Source organism: Drosophila serrata, unplaced genomic scaffold, assembly GCF_035046125.1.
Source record: "Drosophila serrata isolate PLE 108 unplaced genomic scaffold, ASM3504612v1 contig_320, whole genome shotgun sequence".
In the NCBI taxonomy this organism is placed as follows: domain Eukaryota; kingdom Metazoa; phylum Arthropoda; class Insecta; order Diptera; family Drosophilidae; genus Drosophila; species Drosophila serrata.
Window position 1 is genome coordinate 150,563 of NW_028257218.1, and position 27,098 is coordinate 177,660.

Below are 27,098 nucleotides of genomic sequence, written 5' to 3' on the forward strand. Positions count from 1 at the left end.
TAGGGCCACCACGATAGCAATAACAAACAAAAGAAGAAGGTGGAAGAGAGAAAGAGGAAGAGCGCTGGAAAACATAAGCCAGAAGAAGATTGTATTTTCCTGGCAAAAAGCTTTACGCATTTAGCCCAAGGATCACCCTTGCATCATGGAGGTCGACCAGATGCCCCTGGCCGATGTGGTCTTTGTCATCGAGGGCAGCGCCATCAATGGCGCCTACATCAACGAGCTAAAGACCAACTACATCCTGCCCACCTTGGAGCACTTCACCACTGGCTCTATTGACGAGCGCGAGTATTTGATTGCAGAGCGTTTTGCCACGCTATACGGGATCGTTGTGTACCGAACCGCCGCCAATCTGCTGGAACCCGTCTGCACCACCTACGGACCATTCCTGCAGCCCCAGAAGGTAATGGAGACGATCGAACGGCTGCCGCTGGTGGGCGGCGGCATGGAGTCGTGTGCCCACATGGCCGAGGGATTTGCTGCGGCCCACGGCTGCTTCGATGACATTGGCGAGCGACGGCAGATGCTGGACCAGACCAGCGTCCAACGGCACTGCATCCTCATCTGCAACAGTCCCCCGTATCAGATGCCCACCACCGAGTCGTGGAAATACCCCGGCAAATCCTGTGAGCAGCTAGCGGCTCTTTTCAACGAGCGCAAGATCAATCTCTCGATTATTGCGCCGCGAAAGATGCCGGTGCTCTTCAAGCTCTTCATGAAGGCGGACGGCGATCAGCCGATAACCAGCAAGAACTACGCCAAGAATATCCGTCATTTGGTGTTGCTCAAGGGCTACAGCCTCAAGGAGCGGGCTCCTAGTCCCAATAGCATGGCAGCCCAAATGGCAGCCCCCAATGCTGCCCAGGCTGCAGTGCAGCAGCATCAGCAACAACAGAATCCGACGGGACAGCAGCAAGCTGGTCCAGGCATTCCCATGGACACTGCGCCCGTCCAACAACAGCAGCAGGGCAACCCCCAGCAGCAGCAGCAGGTGATGAACATGAACATGCAACAGCAGCCAGGTCCGAATTCCCAAGCGGGCCTGCTCAATCCCCAGCAGCAGCAACAGCTTATGCAGCAACAGCAGCAGCAGCAGCAACAGCAGAATCAGTTCGTGCCGAATCAGATGCAGAATCCCAACTTCCAGCCAAACGTGGGACCGGGACAAAACCGATGGATGTATCCCAACCAGCCGGGGCAGGCCCGACCGCCCTTTATGCAAGGCCCAGGCAATGTGGGCGGCGTTCAGGGTCAAAGTGGTGGCATGCAGCTGCAGCAGCAACAGAATCCCAATTCTGCGTTGATCTCGCGTATTACTGCGCCTCCGCCCAACCAGACGGTCAGCTCACTGCAGCAGCAACAACAGGCACAGGCGCAACAGCAGCAGCAGCAGAGGATGCAGATGCTCAACCAGCAGCAGATGCTAAATCATCAGCAGCTGCAGCAGCAACAACAATTAGCCCAGCAGCAACAACAGCAGGGCAATCCCAATGCTGGGAACAACATGATGCCGGTATCCAACGCGGTATCCAACATGCCCAATCCCCAACAGCAGCAGCAGCAGCAACAAGTGGGGCAGCAAACAAATGCCCAACAGCAAGGCAATCCCCAGCAGCAACAGCAGGCGAATCCGCAACAGGAGCAGGCCTCCCTAAGGGAAAAGATCTGGACGGGAGTGCTAGAATGGTCGGAGAAACCGAAAACCGACCCACAGAAGATACCTCACGCTCTCCAGTGCACAGTGTGCACCAACATAAAGGACGGCCAACCCGAGATCAAGGCGGAAAACTGGCCACCAAAGCTGTTCATGCAGCTGATGCCCAAACATTTGGTGGGCAATATTGGAGGCCAGTTTTTGAAGGACTCGAAAATGGTGGTTTTCCGACCCACACCCGGCGAAGCTCTCGATTCACTGGCCAAGATGATGACCTCTGGATACGCTGGCTGCGTCCACTTTTCCCCGGTTCCTAACTCGCCCGCTTGCGACCTCAAAGTGCTCATCCTTTTGTATACGCCTGATCGGCAAGCCTTCCTTGGCTTCATTCCCAATAATCAGGCGATTTTCGTGGAGCGTCTGCGCAAGGTTATTCAGCAGAAGCAGCACGGTAACATACAGCAGCAGCAACAGCAGCAAATGCTCCAGCAGCAGGGCAAGACCCCCATGGAGCTGCAGCAACAACAACAGCAGCAGCAGATGCAGCAGGACAACTCTCAGCAGCAGCAGCAGCAGCAGCACTACAACCAGTACCAGCTCAATATGCAGATGGGCGGCGGAGGCCCCGGGGGCGGACCCGGGCCAGGTCCCGGCGGTATGCCCATGCAACAGAACCAAATGCAAATGAACATGATGCAGCAGCAGCAACGAATGCCCCTCGGCGTTGGCGTGGGCGTTGGGCCTGGTGGTGTCCCCAATCCGAATCTTCAGCAACAGCTTCAGCAGGTGGCTCCAAATGTGGCCGCCATGCAGCAGCAGCAGCAACAACAGGCGCAACAGCAGCAACGAATGGTGCGCCCTATGATGAGCAACAACAATCCCGGTCTGCGCCAGCTGCTGCAGCACCAAACCACTCCCGGCAACCAGTTCCGGCCACAGATGGGCGGCCAGAATCCAAATCAAATGGGAGCGGGCGGCCCGATGGTCGGCAACCGCAACTTTGACGACGGCAGCTACGAGTTTATGTAGGCTCCTTGGATACTAGGATTACTCTACTCAAATATTTTGTAATGTATGAATCAAGCATAAAAAGGTATTTCACAGATATGAATCAACTAATGTTAAGCTCTAAAAAAAATTCTAGAATCCTTCCTAAACCACGGTCGGGTAAAGTAAAAACTAGAACAGGTCGTTAAAAAAAAGATGCCGATTGACATAGAAAGGAGGATATATATCTATATTCCATTCGCAAATCAGAAAATGCATTAGCCAGCGGAGGACTTGAGAGCACCGGCACTTAGCTTACGATTTTTAATTTGGTAGCGCGCCTTGTAGCCCTCCTTGTCAGCAGTGTACATGGTAACTGTGTCCGTGTCGGTCTTCTCATCGTGGACCGAGTAAGAGCCCATCACCACGAGCTCCTGCTTATCAGTCCCGGGGTTCATGATCACCCCAATTTCCTCTCGTTTGCTTCCATTGGGCTCTTCGGAGCTAAAATTGCCTAGGGGTTTATTAAGGCAATTCCTAAATAAACTTCGATTGGACTAACCTGAAGCGGTAGCCTTCTTCGGTTGGAGCCTGATTATAGAACTCCGTCACTATTTTTGGATACAAGTCATCTAGGAGGCCCGCTGAGCAATTGGCGGTAATAAAGGCAACAAGACCGATGAACATTAACTAGGAAGTTGGAAAAAATATTTTATACTTTTAAGCGCTTTACAATCTGTGTTAAAACTCACAAACTTAGCGGACGCCATGCTGATGCACTACTGGTGAGTCTGAAACAAAAAAACCCTTTATATAAAAAACAAAAGTCAAACATTTTTAGTACTATAATATTGAAAACACGCACAGTGATGGAATCTATTATCAACTTATTGGTCACAACCGGTCGGTTGGCCAAAAGTCGTTGTTTGCTTAATTCGGGGGACTCTAATTTGTTAGATATCAGGCAGGAAGAAACCAGGCAGACATAGCTCACTTAAATCATTTATCACAGTTTTCACTTCTATGTGAATCCATATTAGGTGTTAGCCTTGACATTAGTTTTGGCAAATCCCAAGTACAACATTACGTTGAAAACTAAAAGCTAGCTTAAAAATCTAGTTGGTTATCTAAACCAACTATATGTATATTATTTCGACCCAGTAAACAAATAAACTGCATAATACTGGCTGTACAATTGATTATTTTTAAATATAAACATAATTTTTGGCGTTATGGCACAGAGACTAGTTAGTTTAGAAGAGTCGACTGGATCGACTCCTCTTAAATTAAAATGCAGAAAATTTCAAAAAATTTAAAAGCTTAACAAGTAAAATAGAAAATATATAATTATTAATACAACAGTAATTTAATTATAATTTAATAAAAGAACGGCATTTCCTTATTTCAATTCTTATAATGGAGGCATATATTCTTCAAACTCACTTTCTCAGTGTCTGCTTAATGCAAATGTATAATTGAATTGAATATCTGAAAAATTTATTATGTCGATAAATTAACATTTTAAATAAAACAACAATACATAACATCTTCTTGTCAAACATTTTCAAAAATTCCCATTAATCGCTACAAAAAATAACAAACAAAAAACAATTCAAGACTTCGGAGAAGCTTCTCCCCAATTCTCCGGATTCAGTCCGAAATCATTACAGAGAAGAGATTTTATTTGATACAAACTATAAAAGTTTCGATTTAGGACTAATTCTAAATGGACGATGTGGCGTAGTCGGCGGGGAATTTAAAGATGTGCTTGCCGGTGGCCTGAACTGAGGGCAGCAGACCGGCATTGGGAATGATGTTCCACGAGAGGTAGAGCGACACGTTCCGGTTGTCCTTCAGGCCGTTGCCATCGTCCCAGAAGTAGTACTTGGTGTTCAGGTTCTTAAAGTCCAGCACCGCGTTCTCGCCGCGCAGTATGATCTTGTCCCAGAGCACCACTTGGTTGAGCTGGTTGGCCGGCGTCTTGTACTCGGCGGTCAAATAGAGGAACAGCTGCTTAACGTTCCAGTTGAAGATGTCGGTGAGGTTCGTCTGCAGGTCGAAAGTGATGTAGCCGAGGTCATGCTTCTCGCGGGAGGCTCCGTAGTCGGGGACATTTTTCACCAGCACCCGCACCGTGTTGATGTTGGCGTCGGTGCGGTAGTCCAGAAAGACGGTGGACAGGAAGCAGCTGAAGGTGAGGCAGGCCAGGACACTGAGCGTGTACGCCACCGTGGCGTTTCCGCGGGTCAGAACCGTATGCATCGCTAGAATCACTTGTTCCTAGTCGGCAAAATTTGACCACGTAGTTAATTTGTTAGTGGAAGAAAATCCTACGTACGAAGTAGAGCTGAGAAAATTACGATATCGAGACTATCGACGTAGAGACATTTGGCGGCACCATCGACTATCGCGATACTATAGAGAATTATACAAAATGCGGTCGTTTCGAGTTTAAGAAACAGCATAGCGAATGCTGCTGCACTTTGCAGTGCATCTCTAAAGCAAAAAAAAGTGTACAAACATTTTATAAAAGGCGATAGCATTTTAATCCGGCAATCGAATTGTAAAAATTAAAAAACGTCGATAGACTTTTTTACATCTACCACTTCGTAGCTTCGTAGGAGTAATTGTGCAAATGGTTTAAAGTTTCTAAGCTACAAATATAACAGTAAATATATACTTATACAGTAAATATTTATATATACGGTTTAAAAAGCTATCGATATGTAAAGTAATTTCTAAGCCAAGTGGCAACACCCAAAAGAACCAGATCGTTCTTTTGGCCGTTGCTAGTTCAATTCAATATCCGGGAATAATATGGCGATCCGAAACTCTGACGATAGACAGAGAATTTAACACTGCTGAAAAATTGATTAATTTGCTATAAATTTAAAACGGTAATACGCGCAAATATAGCCAAACTGTTGGCGAGCGTGTGCGGCACGCAGTGTGATAGTTTTCAGGCCTGTAACGGCGGTCAATCGGTGAAAATCCGCTTCGAAATAGTGGCAAAAAATTTTTTCCTCAGTCGCTCTGCTATTTTCCACCTTCGTTTGCGCGTGCGAAGGAGATGGCAACAGCGGCCCGACTGGCCGCGTCAGGGCATCGCGTGCGCGCAAGCGAGACGAGGCTATCGACCAAGCGACGGCATACGCCAAAGTCGAAAAGTGATTTTTTCTTCGTTCGTTCGGGCGAAGTCGAAACTGCTCGAATGGTTTTATAAATAAAGTACGGCAATTGCATATGCGCGAAAGTTATTAATCGAGCCAAGTGCAGCCATCGATCGACCGTTTGGTGGTGTCGCCGCCTGCGATTATATAAATAGTGAAGCACGTTGCCTTGCCCCGTCTCCGAAGTCCTAATTGCGCATCGATTGCCTTGTCTCTGCAAATAAAAGACAAGGAGCGAAATAAAACTGAAAATAAAAGTGAATTATCCCCCGCTTTCATTGAGCGTTTGCCTCCTCAGTTGTTTTGTTTCGAACCTGAACAATTTTCTGTGTAAAAATGTGAATCAGTCGGTAGTGGGCATGCTGGGCAAGGGAATGGGAATAGAAGAATTAAATGCGAACGAACGAGTGTGCAATGGTAAAGTGAAAGAATGCTCAGCGTTGCCACACCGCTGTGTCCGCCCGTGCATGTGTGTGTATGTGAGAGTGCGAGGTGCCTTAGCTTGCCTGTGTTTGTGCGTCTCCGACCATCGCCTATATACGCGTATATATATATCTGCATATATATAATCCAAATCCTAACAATATCACAAAATCAATAAAAACTTAGCAGGACCAAGTACCGTTACTTATCCGCTTATTTGTTGACGTGTTATTTTTTTATGTTTCAAAATAGAAAATGGATAATCACTTTAATAAAACCATTTAGCACTTATTAAAGTGATTATCCCTTTTTCGTATATCTTTTACTCATAAATTTATTGTTTTGTACACGCTTTTTGAAACGTAATCTTTAAAAGGACGCGCACATTGAGAGTAAAAGATACGAGAAACAAAATCTCCTACGAGAGAGAGTAAAATGAATAATGATGCGAAAAATCATGAATGCGATGACTTGAATAATCAGGGCTCCACGGCTTACTTAAACAAAGCAACAACTAAATCTACAACCAAAAACAATCCAACAACAAAAGCAACAGCAACCGCTGGCAAGAACAATACCAACAACACCACTAACAACAACAACAACAATAATAACAATCAAAAGCCAAACAACAGACAGTTCAATCACAACTTACCTCGAATTGCCGCCGCCGCTAGGCATCCGTTAGCCGCCGCTATCCTCAAGGCCACTAGTGGCCAGCGGAAGTTCGTGCCAGCGGCCAAGAATGAGCCACTGACGCAGGGAGTAGCAGCAGCCACCACAACCAGCAGCAGCACTAGCTCCAGCTCGAACTCGAGCTCGGCAGCTAATCCCAGCGGCAGATTGAAAGTTAACAGCAACAGCCACCACCCAGCCACTGCCAAGATGTCCGGTACCAGCAGCCAGGCGACGGCCACGCCCACGCCGCCAACGGCCACCTCAACCACCACGACCACAACGAACGCCAGCGGCGCCTGCAGCGGCACGCCCACAAGCAGCAGCGGCAGCCCCAGCGGAGCGAGCGGGAGTGGGACCATCAGCGGTACCACGGTCATTGCCAATCCTGCATCGGTGTCCACCACTGCCGCCGGCAGCGCTGCCAAGTTCCGGGCTGCCGTCGCCTCAACGCCCAGCTCAGGAACGCCCGCGCCCTCACCTGCTACCGCACCTGCTCCTGCACCGGCGCCCAGCTCCAGCACCGCCACTGCTGCAGCAGCCGCTGTCGCCTCTGTTTCCTCCTCCTCGAAGAAGACACGGGCGGCTGTGGCCGCTCTCAAGCGACAGGTAGCCATGCAGCAGCAGCAGCCTGCTTCGTCTGGAGCCGGCAATACACCCAACTTGACCAGCAAGGATTCGGCGCATTTAAAATTCGCCGCAACCACTTTGCTGATGGGCGCCGCCGCTGCTGCCGTCGATAGCAACGCTGGCGCTGCTACCGGTGGAGCGGGAGCTGTCGGTGGAGCCCGCGGCATGTCCCTTAATCCCGCCGTGGATGTGGCCAATGCGGCGGCAGTGCTCAAGCAAAAGCTTAAGGACGCCGCCGCAGCCGCATCGGCGTCCGCCTCCAATCGATCCGCCTCGTCGTCCATGTCGTCCAACGCCTCCTCGCTGTCGTCATCGGTGGGCATCGTGAATGCCATCTCGTCGGCGCTGCAGAACATCATCACGCCGGGCACGGACACCGATACGGAGTTCTATCCCCAGCCCGTCACCACTGACCTGTCCGAGTCGGAGGAGGAGTCTGTCTCAGAGGTGAGTGTTTTGCACCCAGGCTCCAATAATGATTTACCCCCTATTCCCATACGTAGTTTTGATGATTCCCGTTTTGCTCTCGCCTAGATTTCAGCAAAGTTTGCATCTTTATCAGATTTGATTAATAGTTGTTTTTCAATCTTTACTCATCACTTAGTAAAGTATCAATGCAATCAATGAATGCATTTATTTCCACCGATGATAAATAATATTCCTTCTTCCGGTCATAAAAAAAACTTACTTCCTCTACGCGTGTGGTCTTTTAATTGAGTGTTCTCGGTTGGTTTATTCGTACGATCCTTAGATGTTTACTGATTCCTTAGTACTTTGTAGAAATATTAAACTATTCGAAATAAACAAGGTCGATAAGATGCTTTGATATTATGTTTGTATTGTTTGCTATGTAATACTCGTAGTAACTTGTTTACGATTATTTAATACATGTGTCTAGAACAATAATTAAAGAATTGCTCATTTAAGTGTTGCTTAAAAGTATAAATATTTTCAAGAATTTTTAAAGAACTGCATAGGTAAATTATTTAAAGTCTAGAAAGGACTACAAAATTAGTTTAACTAGGGAAAAATCTCTGGTTCCGAATGAGGTTAAAAATCAGGTTAGATTTAAACGGAAATCAATAAGGGGAAAAATGATCATTAAATAGGTAACTTAATCACACTGCGCACAATATAACACATGATAAGGTTTCATCAAAATAGACGCATATTGTTATCAGAGCTGCTGTCGCAATACACGTTGTATTCCAGCTAAATCCACGCCTGCCGATGCACAGATTCAGGTTCCATGTTCCCATTATATCAGGTGTGCTGGCATTTTTATGGCAGGGAAATACCTCGAAATCGAATTGATCGTTGAACATATTGTGTGCTTGCAGCGAGATACTTTCATCTCTCCTTTGCTCTCCGCTTCGCTCTCTCTTGTGCTACGCGTGTTTTAAGTAGTGTGCGTTAGTGAGGCCCTTTGCTTCTTTAGTGTAGTGGTGAATGATTTATCAGCTGTTTGCTTGTTGGCGGCTGTGTATGAATACTTTTTTCTTTGTCTAGCACACGCCTACATGCGCAAAACCGAAATGTGGAAATGCGAATAATATAAAAGTTCTGTTTATGCTAGTCGATGTCGAATAAAAACCAAAGGTCATTGCTTCGTCACAGGATTATCATTATCGGTGTAATTATTGTAATTGACCCAACCCCGACCCCGCTCTACTCTATAGTCATTTGTTTAGTTGAAATTACCTGCAATATGTACATACATATATACATACATGCAGATATATACATACATACATATGTAATCTTTTTCGGGTGCTTTCGCGAATTCTCTTTTAAGCAGCGTGACAAAGATGTCCGTTAACTGTCCGGCAACTCTGGCCGCAGCCGCTATTGCTACTTCTTTCTAGCTGCTATCTTTTGTTGTTGTTGCAGCAACAGCAGTAAAACTACGTATGCGAAGCGAATAAAAGGGAACTAGCAGAAATAAAAATATTATAAATAAGAGTCAAAATAATAACGCAAGTTGAGTTTAACGAACTTTTGCCAATTTTCGACAGGAGACACAATTTGCAGATTATTTTGCAGTGGCGTGCAAACATTTTACGGTTGATTTTCTTTTTCACAAATTTACCCACACACACGTACTTGCACTCACACAATACAATGCCAACGAGAACAAACGAACGGGCTGCTGTTGTTGAACTCGTTCATGATGAATTTTTGTTGTATTTTTTCCTCTGTTTCTGTTCTTTGCTGATTCTTTTTTTTTTTTTTTTTTTGGTTTCGTTGCTGCTCACTGCTTATCCGCTTGGTTATGTTCTTTTATGTTCTGTTCATTCATTAAAGGTTAAGCAGACAGCACTTGACCTCGTGGTGGAAATGTATTTCGGCAATATTTTTTGCATCTTCGTTTTTGGTTCAATAATTTAAGGCGTGGGCGTAAGCACACGAATACGCACAGATGCACACATGCAGACCTGGCGTGGCTCTCCCCCTTTCCGACAATGTGTGCGTGTGCCGTATTTAAATCGATGTACGAACTGCACTACGTTCTGACTCATAAGTCTTTTAAATGTATGAAAACCAAAATCAATTTGAAATATTTTATACTAGTTAAAAGAAAAAATGTAGGAAAGGGAAAACATTTGGGTGCCCATTCAGACAGAGGCCAAGAAAAACCATCTCAGAAAACCTGTAGTCGGTCGGTCGATCTCTCAGTGGAAATCACCATGTAATTATTTGTTGTTTGCTAGTTTTCGGTCTCCTCCACGTCCACTTCTTTGCCTGTTATCGATAACTACATTTTTGGCCACTTATCTGGCAACACTGTCATTCTTATTTTAATTTGACAGTTTTAGTATTATTTACTGTATTACTTCTTTTTTGTAATTGTCGGTCGTGTTCGTCGGACATTTGTCGTCACATTTGTTCCTGTTGTTGTTATATTTACCCAAAATACGATTTAATTTAAAAATTGTGGTTTTTAAAAACGTCGTGCCAAGAGTCACCAAAACTAGGCAATGATAGCCATCACATGGCACTTGGTCCGTACACTCTTACTGAGATTGACCAAAAAGCTGACCCGGAGTTCTCGATGCCGCATGGACCGTCTGCTGCAGTTCTTCGTCGATGTAAATTCTTGCCTAGTCCCGGAACAAGCTTTCTCTTAACTTTGAACTGTCTCATTTTTGTCTGCTCTTGCGTTAATTTTTATGATTTATGTATGTTTCTTTCGTTTCTCTTTATTTGTAGATCCTATTGGCATTCTTGTGTTTAAGGCCAGATCTCCTGGTAAGTTTCAGTTTCGCGTTATAACCCCCGCTCCCCCCTACCCCGCATCGCCAGAAAAACGAGCAATAATCAAAAAATTCAAAAGCTTCAGTCCAAACTAACTCCCGCCACCACACAATGATTGATCGGTTCTTAACCCAACTACTACTTCGCTTCCTCCTCGCTCACTTACATCCCTAGAGACACTCACATAATCACAATACTTTGTTGCTGGCCTTAGACAACAAGAATGTGCTCTACTGATCAACTATAGCTATAGCTTTTCTAATTCGTAACTTCCAGCTTTTATTTGTAGCCAACTGTTAATACTCACACCCCAGTTCGTCCGTAGAAATACATACTTTTAGACAGGATAAGACTAACATATCAAAATGTACACCTCTCTCTTGCAGGATGATATTCCGGAGTCGGACCCCGATAGCTGCCCGCACGAGGGCGAGGTTCGCGAGGATGAGGATGAGACGGAGGAGGAGTCGGAGGACTCAGACGAGTCTGACGGCGATGACGAAGAGGACGAGGAGGAGATAGGTGAGTCTCTGGTATCTGTCGTCTTAAACCCCAGAACTATTATTTAAATTGTGTTCTGCACTTTCCAGATGTGCTGCAGGACAACGATGCTGACGATGAGGAGATCGACGACGAGGACGAGGAGGAAGATGCGCCCTTTTTGTTGGACGCCCACAATAAGCGATCGAGTAATCTCACCGCCCTGCTGGAGGCCGCGGCCAATGAGAAGGCACCCGTCCTGCGCCACGCCACCCATGCCATTGATGAGACCAAGCAGGCGCTAACCAAGATGCGCTGTGCCAGCAGCCCGCGCGACAAGAAGTGAGTTTTCTATGATGTTCGCCAAAGGATTGAGCTAACCTATCGTCCCTTTTTTTTAGCAGCAGTGGCTTCTCCCGATCCCTGGTGGCCGCCTGCACGGATAACGATGTCAATACGGTGAAGCGGCTGCTCTGCAAGGGTAACGTTAACCTGAATGATGCCGCTGCTTCCACGGACGATGGCGAATCTCTGCTCTCGATGGCCTGCTCGGCGGGCTACTACGAGCTGGCTCAGGTATGTTTCATCCATTCAACAAACCTTTTCTTATTCTCTTTGGTAATTTCGGGAGTAACACCCTCATAAACTAAAAAAAAATGTGTCTATTAAATTGCTATATTTTGTCATATTTTTTGCAAAACTAAACATTTATTTAGTTTAAAAAACGAGACAAGTTCGTCGTATTGGCACGTGAAATTCTCCCACGATTGAACAACAGCTGAGCGCTGTGGTTGCCAGTCTTCGTGCGAGCCCCTGCGTCGCACCAAATGGTGTTCGCCAGTGTGGCAACTCTACCACCTTCGCACTCGCTGCTGGCGTCTGCTTATCGATAAATACCATCGCAGGAGCATTCGCAGAGAAAGATCAAGAAAACTAGGCAGCAATTTCCCATTAATAACCTTCCCGCACATTTACACACGGTTCACGCAACTTAAACGCATTTCGTGCTGTCTCACACACAGGTTCTTTTGGCCATGTCTGCCGCCCAGGTGGAGGACAAGGGACAAAAAGATTCGACGCCGTTGATGGAAGCCGCCTCCGCGGGGCATTTGGACATTGTGAAGCTGCTCTTGAGCCACCATGCCGATGTGAATGCCCATTGCGCTACCGGCAATACCCCGCTCATGTTCGCCTGTGCCGGCGGTCAGGTTGATGTGGTCAAGGTTCTACTCAAGCACGGCGCCAACGTCGAGGAGCAGAACGAAAACGGACACACGCCCCTGATGGAAGCCGCATCCGCTGGCCATGTGGAAGTGGCAAAGGTAAGAAAATTCATGTTTTCGTGTGCACCGCAGCGACTATGCTATCTAAAAAAAATGATTATATTCCGAGATTTGAGAATGCTGCTGGCACCGACCCGCGACCTGAATCGAGTTACTGATTGGTTTGGGCAAGATGCCAGCGGTCTGTGATTTAGTTTGATCTTATCTGATTTCGTGCATCCCATTTCTAAGTTTGCCACGTAATTTCCTTACTAATTGGCCATCGGTAATTATATTCTTCTTTTAGGTGCTGCTGGAACATGGAGCCGGAATCAACACCCACTCGAACGAGTTCAAGGAGAGCGCCCTTACTTTGGCCTGCTACAAGGGCCACCTGGACATGGTCCGATTCCTGCTGCAAGCTGGTGCCGATCAGGAGCACAAGACCGACGAAATGCACACCGCCCTAATGGAAGCGTCAATGGACGGTCACGTTGAGGTGGCGCGGCTGCTGCTAGACTCGGGTGCCCAGGTGAACATGCCGACGGACTCGTTCGAGTCACCTCTAACGCTAGCCGCCTGCGGTGGCCACGTTGAATTGGCCACCTTGCTGATTGAGCGCGGCGCCAATATCGAGGAGGTGAACGATGAAGGCTACACTCCCCTAATGGAGGCGGCGCGCGAGGGCCACGAAGAGATGGTGGCGCTACTGCTTAGCAAGGGAGCGAACATCAATGCCACCACGGAGGAGACGCAGGAAACTGCCCTCACCTTGGCCTGCTGCGGCGGCTTTAGTGAGGTGGCTGCCTTTCTGATCAAGGAGGGCGCCAATCTGGAACTGGGAGCCTCCACGCCCCTTATGGAAGCCTCACAAGAGGGACACACCGACCTGGTACGCTTCCTGCTCAAGAACAAGGCCAATGTTCATGCCGAGACGCAGACGGGAGATACGGCCTTGACGCATGCCTGCGAAAACGGCCATACGGATGCGGCTGGCGTGCTTCTTTCCTATGCAGCCGAGCTGGAGCATGAGTCTGAAGGCGGACGAACGCCGCTAATGAAGGCCTGTCGCGCTGGACACCTGTGCACCGTTAAGTTCCTCATTCAGAAGGGCGCTAACGTCAATAAGCAGACGACCAGTAATGACCACACTGCCCTGTCGCTGGCCTGTGCCGGTGGGCACCAATCTGTTGTGGAACTGCTCCTGAAGAACAACGCCGATCCGTTCCACAAGCTGAAGGACAACAGCACCATGCTGATCGAGGCCTCAAAAGGTGGCCATACGCGTGTTGTAGAGCTTCTATTCAGCTATCCCAACATTTCGCAAACGGCGGATATGGCAGCGGCTGCGAACGCTAACCAACAAGCGGCCGCTGCCGCCGCAGCTGCAGCCGCCGCCGCTGCCGCAGCTGGGTCCAATCAGATGCGTCTGCAGCAGCAAAAGATCCTCCAGCAGCAGCTACAGCATCAGTTGCAGCAGCTCAACGCTCCCCCCGGACTGCACGAGCTATCTGAGGCGGCGCGAGCCTCCAACCAGCAGCTGTTCCACCAACAGCAGTTCAACAGTACCGGCAATGTCTCCACTAACATCGTGGCCCTGGGCACTGGCGACTTTTTGGACGCCGGCGAGCTGCAGTTGACGGCGACATCGTCGGGCATGGGCGGCGCCGGAGCAGGTGCCAGCACCACCGGTAGTGAAGCTGGCATGGAGGAGTACGGAGAAGTTGGAGGCATCGACCTAACCACTTTGGGCGCCCAGCAGCAGGAGGGCCTTATTGCCAAGTCGCGACTGTTCCACCTGCAGCCTGGCTTTGAGCAGCAACAACAGCAGCAGCAAACACCTCAGGCCGGGCAGCACCCATTGGTGCCGTGCAAGCATTTTGACCTGGACATGGAGCACATCAACTCTCTGCAGCCGCCTCAGAAGGCGCCACCAGCTCCGCCAGTGCTCTTCCACACTGTTTGCCAGCAGCCTGTAATGCAACAACAGCAGCAGCAGCAGCCATTGCCACAAGGTCAGGCCAAGCTAAAGGGCATGCTGCCGAACAGGAATCGTGTGCTGAAGTCTGGCGACGTGGTAGAGTTCATCGAGTGCCCGATGGATCAGCAACAGCAACAGCACTCCGAACAGGTTCGTTCGCAACCCCTGGGAGAGGACGGAAAGTCACCGCAGTTCGCATGTGCTGGAGAGGATCCACGGCTGCAGCGACGTCGCGGTTTCATGCCAGAGCTGAAGAAGGGCGAACTTCCGCCGGATACAACCAGCAGCAACAGTGGCACTGACCCCAACGAGCTAGCACTGAAAGGTGAGCCTAACTTCCTTTGAGTATAAATTTTATAAGGATTTCCAATGATTATTTATTGCCAGCAGGAGCCGAAGCAACAGCCCTGGACAATAGCGGTGCTTGTGCCCAGAGTTCAGCGGTAAGTTAGCCTTGCATTCCCAACCAGAAGAAATATTTTCATGACCTAATGTATATGCTTGCAGCGAAACTGTGGTGGAGCCGTCATCACACACTCCTCGGAAGTGCTCCAGAGCACAGCCATTAGCGACAGGCCCAAGGTGAAGGCTACCAACAAGAGCAATCGGAAGCAAGCAGCCGCAGCAGCTGCAGCAGCAGCGGCGGCAGCAGCAGCGGCAGCAGCAGCAGCCCAACATGCTCATCAGGTGTTGCCAAATCTGCAGCAGAACCAGATGGTCTCCATTTACAATAACTTGGTGAGTAGTTTCCTAGTTACCAAGTGACACAAACCACATGTCCTTCTCTCCTATTTTCACAGCAAATGCAGCAGACACATTTGCAATTGCAACAGCATCTTCAATTGCACCATCAACGAGTGGCTTTGGATAATGCAGCGGCTGCCGCGGCAGCAGCAGCGGCAACTTCATCGGGTAATCCCGTGGCCTACTCCAATTCACCGGCTTCGCCCCTCGCCTCACCAACTGGCAGCGGCAATTTCGTTGACCAGCAGCAGCAACAGCAACAATCCTTGGATGTGGCCATGCAGCGCAAGACGGCCATGGAGGATTTCCGCGGCATGCTGGAGACTGCGGTTAATGGGTCGCGAGGTAGGAAGGACCCCACCCTGAAGCCAAAGTTGAACTTTTTCAAGGACGGCTGGCATATGGTTGGAGTGCACAATTTCTTTGGTGATCAACCCAAGTCGCCCACAGAGACACCGCCAGAAATGGAGGAGACCACCATGTCACCAACTGAAGGCGATGATCGCCTTGGGACAGAGCCTCGAGCCGAGATGAAAAATCTAGCCACACTTTGTTCCGCGGCAGCAGCGGCCGCTGCCGTAGCAGCAGCTAATAAGGATCCAGATGAGATTAGCACAGATCTTGAGAGCGATGGCGATGAAGATATCGAAGTTGCTGCCGATGGCGCAGAGGGCGATGAGAATACAATGCCGCCCGAGCCCATTGCGTTGGCCGCTGCTCTCCGTGAGGATGGCATCATTCTGGAGGAGGAAGAGGACGATGACGACGACGAGGAAGACGAGGAGGAGGATGATGATGAGCAGGATACCAACAGCGGAGATAACATCGATAAGCTTAACTATGATGAAGATGATGCTGATGTCGACAATGATGGAGAAGTTGATTACATTGATGAAGACGAAGGCGCTGCCGAAGGCGAGGAGGGAGAAGAGGACGAGGACGACGATGAGGACGATGAGTTCTTCTTGGATGTGCCCGTTAATGATGAGGGAGCCGCCAATAACAACAATAACAATAACAATAATAACTCAAAGAGCAGCAGCAGCAGCAGCTCACTGCCTACAAAGCAGCGCAAAATGGCTACACGATTGGAGAACTTGATCCTTACCTCGCAGACCTTGTGCGACTTCCCGCCCGACCTCACCAATTCGGAGCTGGTGCATGTTCTGCCCCAGATAAGCAATCTCAAGGCGGCGGCCAGCAGCAATGCCGCCCTGAACAGCGTTCTCCAGCAACAGCTGGCAGCTGCCACAGCAGCAGCAGCGCATGCCAAGGCAGCTGCCGTGGTCCACCAAAAGCAGCAACAGCTCCAGCATCAGGTGGACGGTGGTGATCAGCAGCAATGTGGTATGTTTGCAGAGCTGCAGCGATTAATGATATATCTTATTAAACAAACTCAATCCCTACTATTGCAGTTGACGATGATGGCAGCGCTGGAACCAGCGAGCTATATCCCGGTTTGGAGCACTTTGCCAACGATGGCGAAATGGAGGATATATTCCAGGTACGTTTAATTTTTATACCCTTGCAGGGTATTATAATTTCAGTCAGAAGTTTGCAACGCAGTGAAGGAGGCACCTCCGACCATATAAAGTATATATATTCTTGATCAGGATCAACAGCCGAGTCGATCTAGCCATGTCCGTCTGTCCGTATGTCCGTCTGTCCGTTTCTACGCAAACTAGTCTCTCAGTTTTGAAGCTATCTGAATGAAACCTTGCAGTTAGTCTTCTATATACTCTCACTCGTATATATGTCGGATTGGGCCGGATCGGACGACTATATCATATAGCTGTCATAGGAATGATCGGAAAATTTTTACAAAAAAATTTTTAACTTTTTCAGTTTTCAACAGAATGTGATCAAATTTGAGATATAGCCATTTTACTATACTCTACAATTTTGTATAAAATTTTATGAAAATCGGACAACTATATCATATAGCTCCCATAGGAATGATCGAGAAATTAAGACAATTAAAAATTATAACATTTTCAGTTTTCAACAGATTTTCATCAAATTTGAGGTATAGCCATTTTATATCAGTCTTAAATTTTGTGTACAATTTAATGAAAATCGGACGACTATATCATATAGGTGCCATAAAAACGATCGTTAGATGTGGAGAAAAATGCACATCTGTGACTGTAAAACTGCAAATATAATATGTAAAGGTGACTGAAATGAAAGCAGGTATTACTTCATTGTTTTTTAACATAAATAAATATAATTTATATTGTTGGGATTCCAAGTCATAGAAGTTCTATCTTCAAGGGTATATAAACTTCGGCGTGCCGAAGTTAGCTTCCTTTCTTGTTCTACTTTCTTTAAAACACTATCTTACAAAATATACTTTCTTAAAGGAACTGGCAAGCAGCCTTAACTACCCCGAGCTGGCCGAGTTTAGCCTAAACCAGATGTGCAAGGGTAGGTTTGCCGGAAGCTGGGCGGCGGCGGCGCAATCGTCGGCAAAGTGGCCCGGCCAAGAGCAGTTGGTGGGTGTTGTCAGATCGCCGGGCGAAGTGCCGCCGGATGCACAGCAACAACAGGCGAATCTCGTCCTGCTGGACTATCCTATGCGGCAGAATATCCCACTTGACCAGCGACTTCTCGAGGCGGATGAAATGCACCTGCAGGTGGGTTCTGCCATCCCCGGTATTCCAAATTTTAGATATTTACGTTCTCGTATATTTTAGCAACATCAACAGGCTCCGCTTTCGCTACTGCCCTTTACCGCCACAGACGATCAGCAGCAGCAGCAGTTGCAGCTACATCATCCAGCAGTGACCAATGCGGCCGATTTCCATCAGCAACAGCTCGCCTTGGAGAACGATCCGGAGCTGAAGCAACAGATGCAACAGTACTCCAATGCGCGCATCATCAAGGCTGTGGCTGCACACCAACACCAGCATCAGCAGCCGCCTGCCACCAACTTCGTGTACAATGTGGAGAGTGGCGACAAGAATGCGCCGCCAGTGCAGCTTCTCTTCCAGTTGCCGCCCAACATGTCCCAGCAACAGGCCGTGGGAGAGCCTCTCACCGAGCAACAGCAGCAGCAGCAGCAACAACTGTTGCACGCCGAGCAGGCCCATCTTTTCCAGCATCATCGAACCGGCGGTCAGCGTGCTCCCACCCAAAACGAGTTGGAGCAGGTGGCCCAGGAGCTGCTGCTTCAGCGTAGTAGCGGTCAAGCGTCAGCCGGAGCGCCCTTGCCACTCAAGCAAAAGCACTTTAACCTGCAGGAACAGCTGCTTCTCCATCCGCCGCCGCTCATGCAGGCGCCCACCTGTGTCCAGCATCAGGTAAGTTATTGAAGCTGCCCTCTCGCTGTTTATGCATCCTTCTCATGTGGAATCATTGATCTTTTCCTACTAGGTGGCCACACAGACGCATCCTGCCTCCGTGGTGGTGCCGCAGCCAGCAGCAGTTGGACAGTATGCGCAATTCGCCCTGCAGCCTCCACAGCAGCAACAGCAACTGCAGCAGCAGCAGCCAGGACAGCCGCAGAATGAGCTATCGATTTGGCCAATGGGTACGCCCACACCCACGCCCAGCAGCGGAGTGAGTACAACCAGCAAGTCGATGCCCGGTGGAATTGCCAAGAAGGCCATTGACAAGCAGTCGCGCAAGGATCGAAGATGCTCTGGATTCCGGCAAACGCCAGCCGGCAGTCAAGGTAAATAGAAGGGAATGACCCATAAGTATGGACATCTCTAACCTGATCAATTATCAACTTCGCCCCACAGTGAACACCAATCAGCATCAACAGCCCCAGGTAGCAACGGCCCAGCAGCAGGCGCAACTACAGAACCAGTTGGCCGTGGCGACCCCTGCATGCGTAGACAAGACCATTGAGATTGATTCGGAGACCGAGTCTAATCATGATACCGCCCTCACACTGGCATGTGCCGGCGGGCACGAGGAGCTCGTTGAGCTGCTTATCAGTCGGGGCGCTAATATCGAGCACCGGGACAAGAAGGGATTTACACCGTTAATCCTGGCCGCAACAGCTGGACACGACAAGGTCGTGGACATTCTGCTCAAGCACAGTGCCGAGTTGGAGGCCCAATCTGAGCGCACCAAGGACACTCCACTGTCATTGGCCTGCTCAGGCGGCCGCTACGAGGTGGTGGAGCTCCTACTCAGCGTCGGCGCCAACAAGGAGCACCGCAACGTGTCCGACTATACTCCATTGAGTTTGGCGGCCAGTGGCGGCTATGTGAACATCATCAAGCTGCTACTCAGCCACGGAGCCGAGATCAATTCCCGCACTGGCAGCAAGCTAGGCATCTCACCCCTCATGCTGGCGGCCATGAATGGACACACGCCGGCGGTGAAGTTGCTTCTGGATCAGGGATCCGATATCAACGCCCAGATCGAAACGAATCGCAACACGGCCCTGACTTTGGCCTGCTTCCAGGGAAGGCATGAGGTCGTTAGTCTGCTGCTGGACCGGCGGGCCAATGTCGAGCACCGAGCAAAGACGGGCCTCACCCCTCTAATGGAGGCTGCCTCAGGTGGCTACATCGAAGTGGGTCGCGTACTGCTGGACAGGGGGGCGGATGTGAATGCTGCTCCAGTGCCCACCTCTAGGGACACGGCGCTGACCATTGCTGCCGACAAGGGCCATCAAAAGTTTGTGGAGCTCCTGCTGTCGCGGGGTGCCAGTGTAGAGGTAAAAAATAAGAAGGGTAACTCACCGCTCTGGCTGGCCGCCCATGGGGGCCACCTGAGTGTTGTAGAGCTCTTGTCCGATCACAATGCTGACATTGACTCACAGGACAATCGGCGTGTCTCCTGTCTAATGGCTGCCTTCCGTAAGGGTCACACCAAGATCGTTAAGTGGATGGTCCAGTATGTGTCACAGTTCCCCTCAGACCAGGAGATGATCCGTTTCATTGGCACCATCAGTGACAAGGAACTGATCGACAAGTGCTACGACTGCATGAAGATTCTGCGCAGCGCCAAGGAGGCACAGGCCGTCAAGGCCAACAAGAATGCATCGATTCTGCTGGAGGAGCTGGATCTGGAGCGGACACGCGAAGAGAGCCGCAAGGCGGCCGCTGCCAGGCGTCGTGAGCGCAAGAAGAAGAAGAAGATGGAGAAGAAGGAGGAGAAGCGGCGTCAGCAGCAGGGCAGCGGTCATGGAGGAGCCGATGGAGACGACCAGCAAGGCGACGATGACGATGCCAGTGACAAAGACGATGATTCCGACAAGGACGACGAGGATGAAGAGGTTGGCCCGCCAGCCCACGCCGCACGAGAGGAAGGTGACTCTGGCATCGATCAGGGTTCCTGCTCCAGCGGTGACACCAAGGGAGCTGTCCGCCTGGGTGTGGCTCAAACTCTGGAATCGACAGCCAATTCCGGTCAGGGAAAGAAGAGCAAGAAGCAGCAGCAGCAAAAGAACAAGTCTGTGGCAGCTGCAGAACCAGTTTCCACTCCCACTCCTCCGGCTGTCACATCCGTTTCAACCAACACCACCATCAAGGGCATCTCAGTGAAGAAGCAACCACCGGCGGCAGTTGAAAGTGTCGTCAAGACGTCACCTTCCACACAACAGGCGGCGACGGCGTCGGGTCCCCTAAAGCGCCAACTGGAGGTCAAGAAGGAGGAGACGTCGTCTGCGAAAAAGAAGGAGGAGAAGACGACCAGTTCGGCCAGCAGCAACAAGCGCGAGAAGGAGAACCAGGCGCCCAAAGAGGTGTCACTGCCCGCATCCAAACAGACTCAATCCAGTAACACTAGCAAACTCCAGAGCAGCGAATCTGCGAGCAACATTGGCAGCGCCAACACCAACGCTCCAACCTTAGCCACCCGCAAAGAAGTGACCAAACCTACAGTGTCACAAGCTATCAGCAGCAGCGTCAGCCTGAATCCGGCAAAACGCAGCGAAGTTGATGGATGGAAGGAGGTGGTACGGAAGAGCAGCACACAGCAGACCACTGCGTCGGTGGGTGGTTCCAGTGGCGCGCCTGCGCCTGTGACGGCCAGTGCCAGTTCGGCGGCCAGCTTGCAGCAGCACCATCATCCGCATCACCATCACTCCGCCAATAACAGCACCAGCAACAGCTCGAGTACCCTAGGTGGAGGCACTGGTGCGACTTCCGCGTCGTCCTCAGCCCCCGAGATGACGTGCAAGAAGGTGCAAGTGCCGGTGAACGCCATCTCCCGGGTGATTGGACGAGGTGGAAGCAACATCAATGCCATTCGAGCCACCACTGGTGCTCACATTGAGGTGGAGAAGCAGGGCAAGAACCAGTCTGAGCGTTGCATCACGATCAAGGGCCTGACCGATGCCACCAAGCAGGCTCATATGCTCATATTGGCACTCATCAAGGATCCGGATGTGGATATTCTGCAGATGCTCCCCAGGATTAACAGCAGCATCAAGCAGACGGCCAACGCAAGCGCTTCAACTGCCCCAATGGCCGTCGGCACATGGGACAATCGAACCGCTGCCGGCGTAACTGTGAACAACTTCTCATCGGCGGCGTCCACAACCTCGACTTCCTCCAGTTCGTCGGCAAGTTCCACGACAACGGCGGGAGGTGCAGCCTACAGCAATGCGCACAAGCAGCAGCAGCAGCCACTGCACGCACAGCCCGTGAAGGCGGCAAGTGGACGTGTCTCCGGTTCTGGCAAATCGAATGGCACCAGCTCCAAGTCGTCGGGATCGGCGTCGTCGGCGAGTGCATCGTCCGGTTCTTCCCGCGGACAGAATGGCCGTGGTGGCTATCTAAGCCAGCAGCAACAGCAGCAGTCTGGACGAAATGCCGGCGGTGCCACCTCCTCGAATGGCGTGTCCAAGGGCAGCAAGAGCTCTGAGGGGTCGTCCAAATCCGCGGCGTCTGCACAGAAGAGCACCATATCTGCCCAAGTCAAGTCCTCGACAGTGGCTCCTGGAGGAGTACAGAACTTTGCCAAGGCAGCGGCGGTCACGGCCGCTTCTTCCTCACCCAAAAAGGCAGAGGCAGCTGGAGGAGCTGGCGCTGCTGTGGTCCCCTCGGTTGGCGGGCGCAGCAGTGGCGTGGTGGCTCCCTTTGGTAGGGGGAAACCAGTCTCTGGGTCAGGCCAAGGAGGCGCTTCAACAGCGGCAGCTGGCCACGTCGCCCAACTGGGTAGCGGTGGCAATAACATATTGGCTGGACCAATTGGCACCTTCAATGCGGCTGATGTGGCCGCCGTGAATGCAGCCGCCGCCGCAGCATCAGCAACATCCAACAGCAGTGTAAAACCCATAGCTCCGCCCAGCAAGCGAGTGGGATCACCCATCCAATCACAACAGCAACAGCAACAGACTCAACAGCAACAGCAACAGACTCAGCAGCAACAAGCACCTGGGTCGCAGCAACAGTTACAGCAACAACAGCAGTCCCAGCCACAGCCCATGCAGCAGCAGGCACACCAGCAACAGCAACAGCAGGCACAGACCCAGTCACAGGCCCAGCAGAATCTGGTGATCAACACGAATATTCTCAACGACTTGATGGCGGCCAGTGCAGCGAACACGGCCAGCGATAGCTTCAGTGCCCAACTGGCGGCCAAGCTGTCGAGCGCCTATTCCCTGTTCAGTGACTACCAGCAATCGCAGTGGGGCAAGCTTGGTGATCCCGGCGTTGGAGGAGGAGGAGGTAGCGGTGCGGGACCTGTTGGCGATATGCTGCCGCAGGCGGATGCCTCTAAGGCGCCTGGATACAATCGCAACATCCTCAGTTCACCCGTGGGCAGCTCCAAGGCTTCGTCGAATCACTCCACCTCACCACCGGTAGGCAATGTGATTCAGCAACAGCAACAACAACAGCAACAGCAGCAGCAGCAGCAGCAACCCCAATCTAACCAGCAGACTGTGCAGCAGGCCCTGAACATTATCACCAGTGGCGGAGCTGGAGCGTCTGCACCACCGGCCAGGTCGCCGTTAGTGGCAAACAACGAGGTGAATGCCACAGGAGTTGTCCAACAGCCCTCCATTAATGGCACGCAGAGTGGTCTGGGAGAGGCGGCGCCCGCCCATTCACCGGGAGTTATTAAGCCGCCAACGGCCACGGCTCCCATTCAGAGGCATGTTCCCATGCCGATGTCCACCTCGGATGCTGGAGGACCACCTGCATATGGAGCGATTGGTTCCAATCCGGCCAGCGGCGGAAATGTAGCGGCCGCCGCTGCAGCAGCCGCCGCCGCCATGATCGATCGCCAGCAGCAGAACCTGCAGCGTCTGATCTATGACAAGGTGGGAGCCTCCCAACAGCAGCAGCAACAACAGCCACAGCCGCAGCTCAACTATCCCATGGATCCCTCGTCCTCGCCGTACATTGTGGATAGCAACAACATGCTTCGCCTGAATCCGCGCGCCTCTGTCTTTGGTCAGGGCAACAAACAGCCGCCGCCGCCGCCGCAGGGTGGAGCGCCGCAGTCGAATATGTTTGGAGGCGGTAACCAGGGACGACAGCCCCCGGGAGCAGGTGCTAGGCAGCCGGGAGGAGTAGCCGGTGGGCAACGCTGGTATGGAGGCACACTGGAATATCCCTCGTACACGGGCCGTGATATCCTGCATCTGGAGAACGGAGCTGGCGGCGGAATGGCGGGCCTAGGCTCGCCATCTGCCATGTCGCCGAACCATGACGACATCCGCAAGATGCCGCGCCCCATTGGCACGGAACGTGCTGCCTCCTGGAAGTTCAACAACTTCAACGTAGCCGCCTCAGCTCTGAGCATGGACGACGCCCTGTCGACCGTCCTGCCACCTTGGGCTCACGAGCCGAAGGCCCAGCCGCCAGGTTTGCAACAGCAGCCCCCGCCTCCACCCCAGTCGCAACAGCAGCAGCAGCCTCTCAACTGGCTGAAGCAGCAGCAGCAGCAGCAACAGCAGTACAGGCCCTATAACAACGGGCCTTATCCGCAGCAGCAGCAGCACGAGCAAATGAATGTAAGTTTCAATTGTCTTGATCTCTCTCGGACTGGCTCCTTAATGTATCCATAAATTGCAGATGCCCATGGACTACCACAACATGCAGGCGCCGCCAAATATGAGCCAACAGCAGCAACAGCAGCACGTCAACCTGATGCCCTCTTACGGCTTTCAGCATTTTGTGGGCGCCCCTGGCGCGGCTGATATCTCTGCACACATGCCGGACAAGATGGAGGTGTGGGATCACCACGACAAGCACGTAAGTCTATCAGGATTGTTTTCCCAAAACTCCGAGAAATAATACAAAATTCTATAGATGCCCTGGACCAACTACACAACCAATTGGTCCAACTGATGTCCGCCCAGTGACATTCTAAGTGAAGATCTTTTTGATGCCTGTCGTTCGAGCAACTGAATCGATCAGCTGTGGCCCAGAGAGGTCTTCCAAGTAACCAGGACGCAACAGAAACAGCAACAGTAGCAGCAACAGCAGCAGCAGCAGTACTAACTTGAACATCTAATCACTGGTTTGAACCAAAAGCAAAAGTGAAGGATTATTGAATTAATTCGTTTCCAATTCGAACTCTCACTCTCGGCTTCTTCCTCACTTTCCACTTGCCACTTGCACTTCCAAATTAAACCTACCAACGCCATCAAATCTTAACGAAGATAATCCAATTGCTTAGATGCAATTTGGCAGTGTTCGTTTTGTTCATGAGATGGATCCACAGGTGCCTGCCCCCCTCGCCCCCTCATACACAATACCAGAAAAGAGAAAAGAAAAAACGGAAAATGCGAAAAAGCGCGACTAAAAAATGTTCGCAATATATATTATTTATTCTTAAAATGTATTGAATAATTTTTGAAGCAACAAGCATGAAGTGAAGTTATTGTTTAAAGCTTATCCTTTTCTGTATACGTGTGTGTCTGTGTCTGTGTGTATGATGGACGAGCGGAAGCGAACACACGCACTTCCTACCTCTCCGCACCCCAAACACACACACACACACTTCCCCCACAAAAAACACAAATACATTTATTTTTAAGCTTAAAGTCAGTCTTATAAATGAAACATTAAATTGAAATGTTTAGCGTCAGCTAAGGAGGTACACACAGAGAAACATTTAATTCAAAAACAATTATCCATAATTACATCTATATATATATATATTTAAAAACATTAATAAAATGGCAAGCAAATGAATGTCCAAATTGTAAACCTTAGGCGCACACTTTTCTCTCCCTTGCCCCGCCATCCCGTTTCACTTCACGAGGAGCAGGAAGCCGGAGACTAGAAAAAAATATAAGAAAACTGAGGTGACCGAAATTACTTAACCATTAAACGATTTAAAATTCTCTGCGACTTAATAACTATACATGCGAATGATAAAACAAAACCAAAAACGAACGAAAGAAAGCCTGGAAAGTGACGATACAACAACGTGAGAGGAGGAGCAGGAGGAGCTTAGAGCAGCTACATTGGAGTCGGAGACGGAGTCTGTCCTCCTCATCCTCCTCCTCTCGACCCAAGCCCCCAAAAAATGTAGCTAGTAGAAATTGAAATTGCTTAAATATCAACAACTGATATACCAACAACAGATTAGACATTTTAATATTCCATTTACGAGAACTAAACGAGATATGATGGTGACGAGGCGGCAGGCGGCGCTTGCTAGCCATCTCTTTGACGCTTTTCCGACACTGCTCATAGACGTACATACATAAATATATATATACCTACATATATACCTAGCGAATAGCATATGAGATACATACACAAATTTTTATTTCGTCGAAAGCTAAACTAAACGAAACAAAACTTAACGAAGATATGTAAAGACACACTTGATAAACACTGCTGCTTGCCTCCGATCGATCGATTGTCGATTATTCAGGACACAGGCAATTGCTTTGTAAAATTCTAGAGAAAAATAAAATCCGATGATGCTTGAGAATATGCATATTGCTTGGATGACAGCTATGAATTACACAAAAACACACACACCCACACTATGTATGAGCAAGCCACGCATGCCCCGCGCAACACGAGATCCCTATATACACACACCCAAAAGATATATACTTGAACGATAATGATAACGATAACGATGAAAGTGAAAATACGAAATAATATAAAATTAAGTGAGCATGAAACTACTTTTTTTTTACTTTTCAATGTTTTAGCTGCAAGCAAATAATAATGTAATGAGAATGGAGTTGTTTCGTTTAAGTTATATCATAAAAGGAAATTACGAAAAAGGTACATAGCCGCCGCAACTGCTATATAAGAACCACAAAAACAAACCCCCGACAGGATCTTTATTATTCTTGAACACACAAAAAACACAATACAACCGTTTTTGTTGACAAACGAAAAGATGAAATAGCTGAAGAGAAGCTGAGGTGAGGACACAACACAGCCGTTATATAAAGATGATGCATCCATCATCCTTAATTGAGACATGAAAGCAAAGGCAGAAGCAACAGCAACCGCAAAAGCAAAAGCAGAAGCAGAAGCATACTGAATAAATGTAGAATTTTTTTCAAGCGAAAGAAATTGAGGATTCACACACATAGATTTATTAATTTAAATATTTAATATAAAATATATACTTCAAATATGAAAAGTATGAAAACACAACAGCAAAAAAGGAAAAATGAATGCAAAGAAAAATAAAAAAACTACATATATTAAATACACACGCATACTATATGAGTATACTACGGATTATTATTACTCTTATAATTATTATTATTGTATTGAAGGAAAAATATAAAAGAGAACATTAAACAGCATAAAATAAAAAATAAAAAAACTTCCTGCTTTCCTTATGGGGGTTCCAACAAGCTTAGCCTCGCTTGTGTAAATTAAAAATATAAATCTTTGGAAACAATTTGTATTGGAAAATCTTTATGTGCTTGAATA

General features: G+C 49.4%; 4 protein-coding genes across 19 annotated transcripts; 2 read left to right on the forward strand and 2 right to left on the reverse strand.

Annotated features, from left to right (window-relative positions):
• Window positions 1-6: 6 nt before the first annotated feature.
• Window positions 7-4,190, forward strand: LOC110188134 (mediator of RNA polymerase II transcription subunit 25). The gene has a single exon (XM_020957722.2). It carries the CDS (start codon window positions 146-148, stop codon window positions 2,684-2,686), a length of 2,541 nt encoding a protein of 846 aa, XP_020813381.2. The 5' UTR covers window positions 7-145; the 3' UTR covers window positions 2,687-4,190.
• Window positions 2,868-3,414, reverse strand: LOC110188141 (uncharacterized). The gene is made up of 3 exons (XM_086837543.1): window positions 3,397-3,414; window positions 3,207-3,334; window positions 2,868-3,148 (listed from the first exon to the last, which is right to left on the reverse strand). The coding sequence occupies exons 1-3, from the start codon at window positions 3,412-3,414 to the stop codon at window positions 2,923-2,925; spliced, it is 372 nt and encodes a 123-aa protein (XP_086693669.1). The 3' UTR covers window positions 2,868-2,922.
• A 65-nt stretch (window positions 4,191-4,255) lies between the features above and the next one.
• On the reverse strand, window positions 4,256-4,960 carry Spase22-23 (Signal peptidase complex subunit Spase22-23). The gene has a single exon (XM_020957170.2). The coding sequence runs from the start codon at window positions 4,904-4,906 to the stop codon at window positions 4,367-4,369; it is 540 nt and encodes a 179-aa protein (XP_020812829.1). The 5' UTR covers window positions 4,907-4,960; the 3' UTR covers window positions 4,256-4,366.
• A 429-nt stretch (window positions 4,961-5,389) lies between these two features.
• mask (multiple ankyrin repeats single KH domain) lies at window positions 5,390-26,988 on the forward strand. 16 transcript variants are annotated; one of them, XM_020957169.2, is made up of 19 exons: window positions 5,390-5,541; window positions 6,614-7,989; window positions 10,753-10,791; window positions 11,184-11,319; window positions 11,388-11,619; window positions 11,679-11,853; window positions 12,300-12,599; window positions 12,847-14,845; window positions 14,908-14,963; window positions 15,028-15,258; window positions 15,321-16,611; window positions 16,680-16,768; window positions 17,628-17,900; window positions 17,961-18,566; window positions 18,640-18,940; window positions 19,011-19,939; window positions 20,045-24,190; window positions 24,252-24,431; window positions 24,489-26,988. In XM_020957169.2, exons 2-19 carry the CDS (start codon window positions 6,673-6,675, stop codon window positions 24,525-24,527), a joined length of 12,339 nt encoding a protein of 4,112 aa, XP_020812828.2. In that variant the 5' UTR covers window positions 5,390-5,541; window positions 6,614-6,672; the 3' UTR covers window positions 24,528-26,988. The 16 variants fall into 16 exon arrangements, with proteins under 16 accessions (XP_020812828.2, XP_020812826.2, XP_020812827.2 ...); XM_020957167.2 differs by having other exon boundaries at window positions 19,011-24,190; XM_020957168.2 differs by having other exon boundaries at window positions 14,911-14,963; window positions 19,011-24,190.
• Window positions 26,989-27,098: the final 110 nt, after the last annotated feature.

What these genes read in the sequence shown, in the direction of transcription:
- LOC110188134 (XM_020957722.2), top strand. Translation starts at nt 146, where the DNA reads ATGGAGGTCGACCAGATGCCCCTGGCCGATGTGGTCTTTGTCATCGAG.
- LOC110188141 (XM_086837543.1), bottom strand. An exon ending in GAAGAAGGCTACCGCTTCAG is followed by an intron (nt 3,149 to 3,206) that starts GTTAGTCCAATC and finishes AGGCAATTTTAG; the next exon opens with CTCCGAAGAGCCCAATGGAA.
- Spase22-23 (XM_020957170.2), bottom strand. Translation starts at nt 4,906, where the DNA reads ATGCATACGGTTCTGACCCGCGGAAACGCCACGGTGGCGTACACGCTC.
- mask (XM_020957167.2), top strand. Translation starts at nt 6,673, where the DNA reads ATGAATAATGATGCGAAAAATCATGAATGCGATGACTTGAATAATCAG. An exon ending in GCCATGTGGAAGTGGCAAAG is followed by an intron (nt 12,600 to 12,846) that starts GTAAGAAAATTC and finishes TTCTTCTTTTAG; the next exon opens with GTGCTGCTGGAACATGGAGC. An exon ending in AACGCCAGCCGGCAGTCAAG is followed by an intron (nt 18,941 to 19,010) that starts GTAAATAGAAGG and finishes TTCGCCCCACAG; the next exon opens with TGAACACCAATCAGCATCAA.